The sequence below is a fragment of the Carcharodon carcharias genome, chromosome 1 (genome assembly GCF_017639515.1).
Source record: "Carcharodon carcharias isolate sCarCar2 chromosome 1, sCarCar2.pri, whole genome shotgun sequence".
NCBI classification, from domain to species: Eukaryota; Metazoa; Chordata; class Chondrichthyes; order Lamniformes; family Lamnidae; genus Carcharodon; species Carcharodon carcharias.
This window is the reverse complement of record NC_054467.1, coordinates 154,527,040-154,537,711: the sequence shown is the minus strand read 5'-3', so window position 1 is coordinate 154,537,711 and position 10,672 is coordinate 154,527,040. Positions and strand designations below refer to the sequence as shown.

Genomic DNA, 10,672 nt, shown 5'->3' with positions numbered 1-10,672 from the left:
CCTCTTGACATTCAAAGGTATTACCATCGCTGAATCCCCAACTATCAACATCCTGGGGGTGACCATTGACCAGAAACTGAACTGGACTAGCCATATAAATATTGTGGCTACAAGAACAGGTCAGAGGCTAGGAATCTTGCAATGAGTAACTCACCTCCTGACTCCCCAAATCCTGTCCAAAATCTACAAGGAATAAGTCAGGAGTGAGATTCAATACTCTCCACTTGCCTGGATGAGTGAAGTTCCAACAACACTCAAGAAGCTTGACACCATCCAGGACAAAGCAACCCACTTTATTGGCACCCCATCCACAAACATTCATTTCCCCCACCAGCAACATATAGTAGCATCAGTGTGTACATCTACAAGATGTGCTGCAGGAACTCACCAAGGCTCCTTAAACAGCGCCTTTCAAACCCACAACCACTACCATCTAGAAGGACAAGGGCCACAGTCACATGGGAACACCACCACCTGGAAGTTCCCCTCTAAGCCATACACCATCCTGACTTGGAAGTAGATCATTGTTCCTTCATTGTCGCTGGGTCAAAATCCTGGAACTCCCTCCCTAACAGCACTGTGGGTGTACCTACACCACATGCACTGCAGCAGGTGAAGAAGGCAGCTCACCACCACCTTCTCTAGGGCCATTGGCATGCGCAATAAATACTGGCCTTGCCAATGACACCATGTCCCATGAATGAATAATAAAAAAATAAAAGTTCCATTGTGATGGACTGAATGTCCTCTTTTTATGGCAATATTGCAGGGCAGTTATTTAGGTATTCATACCCAGAGGCTGACAGGAAGAGACAGAATATATAAACATAAAAAAAATGGAGCAAATAGGGTCAAAGGGGGAAATATGGTAAAAAAAGGCAAAATTAATGGCTCTTTACTTAAATGCATATAGTATTCGCGACAAAATAACTGAATTAAGACCATAAATAGGATTTGATGGGTACGATGATATGGTCTTAACAGAAATGCAGTTAATATGAAATCAAAGCTGGGAACTAAATATTCAAGGGTATGTGACTTTTCAAAAGGACAGGCAGGAAGGAAAGGGCAGTGAGGTAACTTTGTTAGTATGAGATGGAATAAGTACAATAGCAAGAAAGGATCTTGGATCGGAAGATGTAGAATCCATATGGGTGGAGGTAAGAAATAACAAGGGGAAAAAGATACTGGTGGGAGTAGTCTATAGGCTCCCTAACAGTAGCTATTCTGCAGGACAAAGAATAAATCAGGAGATAACGACGGCATGTAAAAAAGGCAGCACATTAATAATGAATGACTTTAATCTTCATGTAGAATGGGAAAATCAAATTGGCTGAAGTAGCCATGAGCAAGAATTCTTAGAGTGTATTTGGGACAGTTTCCTAGAAAAATATGTTGTAGATCCAACCAATGATCAGGCTATCTTGGATCTGGTAGTGTGTAATGAGGTTTAATAAATGATCTCAGCGTAAAAGATCGCCTAGGAAACAGTGATCATAACATGATGGAATTTAGCATTCAGTTTGAGAGTGAGAAACTTGTGTAGGAAACAACTGTGGTAAACTTAAATAAAGGTAATTACAAAGGAATGAGGGCAGAGTTGGCTGGAGTGGACTGGGAAAGGAGTCTAGCAGAAAAGACGGTTGCAATGACAGATGTTTAAGAAAATAGTTCATGACTCACAACAAAGATATATCCCAGTGAGAAAAAATGATTCTAGGAAGGGGATAAACCAACCATGATTAACCAAGGAAGTTAAGGATAGTGTCAAATTGAAAGATAAAACATACCATGTGGCAAAGATTAGTGGTGAGCCGGAGGATTGGGAAAGTTTTAAAAACTAACAAAAGAAAACCAAAAAATAATAAAGAGGGAGAAAATAAACCTTAAGAGTAAACTAGCAAGTAATATAAAATGGACAGTAAGAACTCCTTTAAATATATAAAAAGGAAGAGAGAGGCCAAAGTGAACATAGGCCCCTTAGAGAATGAAGGCTAGGGAAATAATAATGAGGAAGCAGGAAATGGCAGAGGAGTTGAATAAATGCTTTGCATCAGTCTTCATGGTAGAAGACACAAATAACATTCCAAAAATACTGAAAGATCAAGAGGCAAAAGCGGGGGAGTAAATAAATACAATAACTATCACTGGACAAAAATTACTAGGGAAACTAATGGGTCTAAAGGCTGATAAATCCCTTGGACCTGATGGGTTGCATCCTAGGATATTAAAGGAAGTAGCTACAGAAATAGTGGATGCACTGGTAGTAATCTTCCAAGAATCTCTAGATTCTGGAATAGTCCCATAGGATTAGGAAACCGCCAATGTAACACCCTTATTCAAAAAGGGAGGGAGACAAAAACAGGTAACTATAGGCCACTTAGCTTAACATCAGTCATTGGGAAAATGTTAAAATAGTAAAAGTCTATTATATAGGATGCAATAGCAGAGCATTTAGAAATACATAATATAATTAAGCAGAGTCAGTGTGGCTTCATGAAGGGGAACCATTCCTGACAAATTTATTAGAATACTTTGAGGAGGTTACAAGTAGGAAAGATAAAGGGTAACCAGTCGATGTAATATATTTGGATTTCCAAAAGGTGTTTGATAAGGTACCGCACATAAGGATGTTTAATAAGATAAGAGTCCATGGTATTGGAGGTACTATATTAGCTGGATGCTGAGAGGTTGTTTCCCCTTGTGGGAGAGTCTAGGACCAGAGGGCATAATCTCAGAGAAAGGGGTCACCCATTTAAGACAGAGATGAGGAGGAATTTCTTCTCTCAGAGGGTAATGGGCAGAATTTTGCCCTTGACGGGTGGGCGGGTCCCACCGGCTTGGCGGCGGGCGGGCAACTGATCACTGCCGCCGAAATGGGCCCCGTCGCCATTTTAAGTGGGCCTAGCGGGCCACCCAGCGGGAAGCACTATGTGCTTCCTGTGCAGGGGAGGCCGGATTCCCCAACTGTCAGAGTGCACTCTTTCGTGCATGAAAGAGCGCACATCTGCCTGAGACTAAGTGCTGCCTCAGGGAGAGCACTGACAGTGTTTGAAACTTTAAAAATAGAAAAATAAAACAAATTATTAACATGTCCCCCTCATGTGAAAATGTCACATGAGATAGGACATGTTAATAAATATCACAGAAACTTTATTAAACTTTTTAAAACATACATGAAACCTCATCCCGCCATTGGATGAGGTTTCATGTTTTTTCAGAAGCCCGCCGGGGCTCCTGGCCTGCCCACCAGCCTTAAGGCTGGATGGACAGGGCCTTTAATTGGTTTAACTACCCTGTCAATGGCCTCAATATTTATCAATATTTAAATAGGGCGAGGTGACGTCGGGGGTTTCCGACATCATCCCGCCTCATTTTCGCATAGGCGAGCAGGTCCCGCCCCCAGCTCGCCGACGGAAAAATTCTGCCCAATGAATCTGTGGAATTCCTTACCGCAGAGGGCTGTAGAGGCTTGGTTGTTAAGTATATTCAAGGCTGAGGTAGACAAATTGTTAATTAGTAATGGAATGAAGGGTTACGGGGAAAAAGGAAATGGTGTTGCGGATTATCAGATCAGCCATGATCTCATTGGATGATGGAGCATACTCAATGGGCTGAATGGCCAACTTCTGCTCCTACATCTTATGACCTTATGGTCTTATGGTGTTATTCCTGCCTTTATCATGGGGTTTTGTTGGTAACTTACTATTCTATATTCCAATAATATAAAATATTTTAATTTTCTTAGGGGCTTCTACTTCTCCAGCTTTGACATTTATGGATGCACAGGTCGCCGTAAAGACCCAACAAAGAAGAATCTCCAGATGTACAGAAGGAAAATTGAATTTTACAAGACTTTATCAAAGAAAGACAGGAATAACAATCAGTTTAAGAAGGGAAAAGCAGCAAGGGGTAATTTTTTTGTTTCCATCATCTTTATAGTAATCTTGCAGAGCAGATTACCTACATATGCTAGAACCTGCCAGATTTGCAATGTATTGAATTTAATGGATGATAATTGCCTGGCTTCTACAATGTGTGACAAGATCAACTTACATTTATATGGTGTCTTTAATGTAGTAAAATATCTCAAGGCACTTCACTGCATGATAAATCAAAATTAGAAGCCAAGCCATATAAGGAGATATTATAGCAAATGGCAAAACTCTTGGTCCAAGAGGCAGGCTTAAAGAAGCATCATGCAGGAAGATCGGATTTGGTGCAAGTTAAGAAACGGGCAACAGAGTTTTAGACCTCAAGTTTATGGAGGATAAAATGTGGCTGACCAGCCAGGAGCAAATTGAAGCAGTCAAATCTGGAGGTAAAAAAGACACAAATGAGAGTTTGAGCATGAGGTGAGTCAGGGTGAAATCGGGCAATGTTATGAAATTCAACATAAGCAGTTTTAATGATGGCGCAGGTATGTAGTCGGAAGCTTATGTCAGGGTCTAATACAACACCAAGATTTCGAACAGTCAGGCAGTTGCCAGAAAGAGGGAAGGAGTTGATAACTGGGGAAAGCAGTTTAGAGCAGGGACCTAGGACAATGTTTTCAATCTTCCCAATATTCAGTTGGAAGATTTTCTGATCATCCAATTCTGATATCAAATAAACAGTCTGAAAATTTAACAGCATTGGAGGAATTAACAGAGTTGATAATTAGATAGAGCTAGGTGTCATCAGCATACATTTGAAATAGCACTGTGCTTTTGGGTGATGTTGCTGAAGGGCAGCATGTAGATAAGAAATAGGAAGGGTCTGAGTATAGATCCTTGTGGGACACCAGAGGTAACTGCGGGAGTGGGAAGAGAAATCATTGCAAGTGATTCTCTGGCTACAATTAGATAAATAAGAATGGGTCCAGTTGACTACAGTCCCACCCAGCTGAACAACGGTGGAAAGACATTGGAGGAGGATGGTGTGGTCATTCATGTCAAAGGCTGTAAACAGGTTGAGAAGGATGAGAGGGAAAGTTTGCCTTTGTCACATTCATTTAGAATGTCATTTGTGACTTTGCTAAGAGTCATTTCAGAACTGTGGCAGGGCAGAGATCTGAATGGAGGAATTCAGAGTTCTGGGAAAGACAGGAATGGATTTTGGAGGCAACAGCACTTTCATGGACTTTTGAGAGGAAAAGGGAGGTTGGAGATGGGATGGTAGCTACAATGGTGGGGTTAAGGGTTAGCTTTTTGAGGGGAGAGGTGATGATAGAAGACTTAAAGGTTTAAAGAGAGGAGCAAGACCTGAAGAGAGGGAACTATTTACAATATCGGCTAACATGGGGATCAGGAAGAGAATTGGGTGGTCAGCAGTTTAGTACAAATAGGATTGAGGGAACTGGAGGTGGATATCATGGACAAGATGAGCTCAGAGAGGACATGAGGAGAGACAGGAGGGGGACTAGAGAAATATGTGAGTTCAGCGCAGGGGCAGTGGGCTCTTTAGAGGAAGTTTGGCCAGATGGGCTAGTGAAAGGGAAGGATGTGGCTGAAGCAGTTGATTGAATGGTCTTGATCTTTGTGGAAAGAAGTCCATGATCTCTTCACACTCATTGTTGGAGGTGAGGGTGGAGAAGAAAGGGAAAAGAGGTTTAAGAAGACAAATTACAATAGAGAAAAGAGACCAGGGGTTATCTTTGCATCCCAGGATGATCCTGGGAGCTGTTTTAGCAGACGAGTGCAGGACCCGATAGTGCTATATCTGGCAGTGAATGGATAAACATTTGTCCACCATATCTATTCAAGTCTACGTCCATTAGAGGGCAGTACTAGGGGAATGGCCAGGGTGAGGGAGAGAGTAAATGTTTTTTAATGATGACTGTGGAATTAAAGGTGGAGGTGATGATGTGGTTGAGCACTTCAGTAGCTGCAGAAATGTGTCGAACAAGTCCACTGATCTAGTCTGTCTGATTACTATCAGGTATTGTAAATTAAACTTTATTTCCAAGTGTTCAAGGATAAATCTTGGTCTCTGTAGTCTCAACCAGGGAAAACACCAAAAAACTCTGAAGAAGAGTCATATGGAGTCAAAACGTTAACTCTGTTTCTCTCTGTACAGGTGCTGCCAGACCTGCTGAGATTTTCCAGCATTTTCTGTTTTTTTTAGTGCAGACTTGAGTTCAAGACCTAAAAGTACCAGGGAACCATGTTGAGACTATCAATGCAGCTCATTAAATAGGTTAATGAAGGCAAAATGATAGAAATTATGCATGTGAGATCCAACAGGAAATAGGAGGGATGCTATGACCGATGCAATTGGTAAAAAGCTGGGTTATTTTTAATGAAACCCAGAGGGAAATTTTAAATGTTGAAATTACTGATTTTTCAATTAAGCACTTTACAGCCTTCTGGACTTAACATTGAGTTCAACAACTTCAGACTATGAACTCTCTCCTTCATCCCCACCTCTTCTTGATCCCCCTTTTTTCTATGCTCATTTTTATTTTTTTAATTTTTATTTATTTTTTCACTTATTTTCATTGTTATTATTTTTTAAACTTATTTCCATTTTTATTCATTGTTTTATCCCCAGCTTCTAGCTTATTTTCGATCTTTTTTCCCACCACCATCCCCTCCCTCCAACCCACTCCCACTAGGGCCACCTGTCACTTTCCAGAGTGCTTAACCTGGGTCTGGCCATTATCACATTCTGCTTTCCACTCTTAATGTCATCATCAGCACCTCCTTTAGCTAGTACCACCACTATTAACAACCCTTTGACCTTTTGTTTATGACATCTTTTGCAATCTCTCCTTTGCCTCCACCTATCACTGGCCTTCTATCCAGCTTCTCCTGTTCCACCCCCCTTAAACAGTATATACTTCATCACATTTTTCCTTCTCTTTAGCTCTGAAGAGTCATACAGACTCTTATGTTAACTCTGTCTTTCTCTCCACAGTTGCTGTCAGGCCTGCAGCATTTTTTGTTTTTGTTTCAGATTTCCAGCATCTGCAGTATTTTGCCTTAATTTTAAGTGTTATGTTTGAGTTGCGACTCTAAACTCAGGAAGCAGACTACTAGTTGTCAAGGTTTTATATCAAAATAAATGGAACATTTTATTAATTTACACAGGTTAAAATATACATACACATGGCTACAAATTACTACTATCATGACTTTTAACAAATTCCCAAACTAATCTCCATTAAGGTAACAACAACCAAACACCAGGCAAAGCATTTTCACCTTACAAATTCAAAATGAGGTTCTTTTCACTGTGGAACCAGTTGGAGGCTTACTGCCGCCTTTTGATCTTCCATTGCCTCTGCCCTGCATGCCTGAAAACTACTGAAGTTATACCTACCACCACTGATTGAATTCAAATTCTCATTGTGTCAACAGCCTCTTAGAACTTTACCTTTTAACAACGAAACACCTTTCATTGTACCAATTTTATTAGTAATATAAACATATTGCTTGGTATCTGTTAGAAAAGTATTAAGTTTTCACCCCACTTCTTGAATGCTCTATTCAAAAAATGCAAATGTACGCTATCTCTCTTCCATATCAAAACTAATACATATCAAAGCACCTAGACTAGCTGGTTTTAATCTAATTAATACATACCCGTGAACTAAACCTCTATTTTAAAAGAAAAATATTTTCCAAAATATTATATACATTAATAGCTTCATGACATGGGAGGAAAGAAGAGCTCTTTAACAATGAGACACAGAGCAACTCTCGAAACCGATGTTTTGTTGTATTTGTTAATTTTTTACTTACCTACTGGATTTGCTCACTTGTTATTTCATATCTACTTTTTCCTACCATTTTCCTGGGAAATTTCACATTTGTCTCTCATGTGTCTTTAAGTAGATTGTTTTCTGTATTTAAACAAGTTTATTTGCCATGTGGCGAGATTCTAACAGCAAAACACTGAGGAAGGCAGTAAACAGCAACAGGACACAAGATATCATTCATCAATGTACCTTAAATTACACAAGTATAATGTAGGATGGTACAGATATGGGATGGCATATGAAGATAGTAGATGTGTCTCTATTTGTGCTCTCTATTTGCTATTTGCTTCTTTTTAACAAGAAAATAAGAAACTTGAACGTTAAATTCTCAGTATGGGCTAGTAGGGTGTAAATACTTGATGAGTTGTATGAAATTCCTTTCAAAGAGGGAGGAATTTCATATGAACCTGTTGGGTGATCAGGTTGTATTATCACATTAGGCAGAATCTTCTGTTCGGTGTGCAGGGCCTGCCCCCACACGCAAATGTGTAAAATGATGCGTGGTGATGTCAGGCACGTGTTCCGACATCACTGCGCATCATTTTGATATTTCATTTGGAGTCGGCTGCACACCTGCCAAACTGTCAAAGGCCTATTAAGGCCATTAATGAACTAATTAAGGCTATTGAGAAAGCTGCCCGTCCGAACTTTCCAACATTGGTCCAGACCTTCAGCGAGGGCGAGAACAGAATGTCCGGTCGCGGTAAAACCGGAGGCAAAGGGCGCGCCAAGACCAAGACTCGCTCCTCCAGAGCCGGGCTCCAGTTCCCCGTTGGCCGTATCCACCGGCTGCTGCTCAAGGGCCACTATGCCGAGCGGATCGGGGCTGGGGCCCCCGTCTACCTGGCCGCCATCCTCGAGTACCTGATGGCTGAGATCCTCGAGCTGGCCGGCAACGCGGCCCGGGACAACAAGAAGACCCGCATCATCCCCCGCCACCTGCAGCTCGCCATCCGCAACGACGAGGAGCTCATCAAGCTGCTGGGCGGGGTCACCATAGCCCAGGGTGGGGTCCTGCCCAACATCCAGGCTGTGCTGCTGCCCAAGAAAACCGGGCACCCCAGTAAGGTTTACGCCTGAAGGGGAGACGCTGGGAACAGATCAAATCCACAAACCCCAAACTTAAGTTTGGTGAGCAGGTGAAGAGCCCAGGCGGCCTTCACAATTATCATGAAACCTCATCCACGGGCGGGATGAGGTTTCATGAAGATTTTATTAAATATAAATTTTTATGAAAATTCATAACATGTCCCAGCTCACGTGACACTGTCACATGAAGGGACATGTCTGAATAATTTTAAAAATTTTCTTTTTCCACGTTTAAAACTTAAGTTAATCTCCCTGAGACAGCTCTGTGCCTCAGGGAGATTTCTGTGCTCTTAAAGAGTGCAGGCCCCAACTTTCCCCCCTCCCCCTGCCTGCACAGGTAGCGCTGAGTGCTTCCAGGTGCGCGTCATGCTGGGCGGGCCTTAATTGGCCCGCCCACATAAAATGGCGGCCCGCAGCCAATTGCGGGTGGCGATCGGCTCTGCGCCCGCCTGCACCTGCTCCTGACCGGCCCACCCGACAGGGAGAAAATTCTTCCCATAGTTTACAAGGCCTTGCAGAGAAACACTTTTTTCTATTATATCGATATACCAAAAAATTTCAATGTTTAAAACATTTTCCATTATGCAGCAATATTTCATTTGTTCCTTACAAAATCCTCTCAGCTAATTTGTGGCAGACTGCAGATCTATACTCAACCAAAGAAAATCCTTTGAATATGAGGCATCAGGAATTAAAGGAAAGCATAATATATCATTGAGATTATAGCTGGATTAAATTACAGCCAGGATATGAGTCAGCTCCTAACATAACATTTTAATTACTTTTTATTTGGCTCAATTACATTTTGGAAGACTCAATGTACTTCATAACTTTCAAAATGCACCCATTTCTATCAGTTAATAGCTGCAAAAACTATCTTCTATAAATATTTAATTATTGAGGGATGATAACAAGATTAAAATGCAAGTAAATCCTGAATGAATGGAATGTGCACTGCACCACCTCCAAACCCCAACCTGGTGAATTACTGCTGAATAAAAATATGGTCATAATTCATTTGTTAGTTGTGACTAACATGCCTCCAAAGGCAGTGTAGGATGTATTTCCAATTAGAAATGTCCCAATGGAAATAAAAGATATCACTATGCATCACTGCTATGACTCTGACATTGTAAATATGAGAAAAAGGAACTCCTGTGACCTCAGAAAGCATTAACTATATTGGTCAGGTGGAGTGAGTGAGACTCCTTCAGATCACTCTTCACAGAAACTTTGTGAAAGCATTCAGAAACAACATAAGAGCATAAGAACATAAAATATAGGAGGAGTAGGCCATTGAGCCCTTTGAGGCTGCTCCGGCACTCAAAAACATCATAGGCCATCTTCTACCTCAACTCTTCTTACTTGCCTATCCACATATCCTGTAATCCTCTTTTTATCCAAAAATCTATTGTGCTCTGTGTTGGATATATTCAATGACTGAGCATCCATGGCCTCTCTGGAGTAGAGAATTTCAAAGATTCACAAACTTTTGCAGGAAGAAATTTCTCCTTATTTCAGTCCTAAATAATGACCCGTCATTCTGAGTTTGTGACCTAATGTTCTAGATTTCCTAACGAAGGAACTACAAGACTGTTTTATGTTTCATGAGGCTTTTATTCTTCTAAACTCTATGGAATGTAGGCCAAATCTATTCAATCTCTCCTCATAGGGCAATTCCCTCATCCCAAGAATTAGTCCAGTGAATCTTTGTTGCACTACCTCAAAGACAAAAAATCCTTCCATAGGCAAGAAGACCAGAACTGCACACAATACTCTGTGTGGTCTCACCGAAGCCCTATAAAATTGCATTAAGACTTCTTCATTCTTATACTTCAACTC

General features: G+C 41.1%; 1 protein-coding gene across 1 annotated transcript; it reads left to right on the top strand.

Moving 5' to 3' along the window:
- The first annotated feature begins 8,431 nt into the window (after positions 1-8,431).
- Positions 8,432-8,821, top strand: LOC121275527 (histone H2A-like). The gene has a single exon (XM_041183075.1). It carries the CDS (start codon positions 8,432-8,434, stop codon positions 8,819-8,821), a length of 390 nt encoding a protein of 129 aa, XP_041039009.1.
- Positions 8,822-10,672: the final 1,851 nt, after the last annotated feature.

What these genes read in the sequence shown, in the direction of transcription:
- LOC121275527 (XM_041183075.1), top strand. Translation starts at nt 8,432, where the DNA reads ATGTCCGGTCGCGGTAAAACCGGAGGCAAAGGGCGCGCCAAGACCAAG.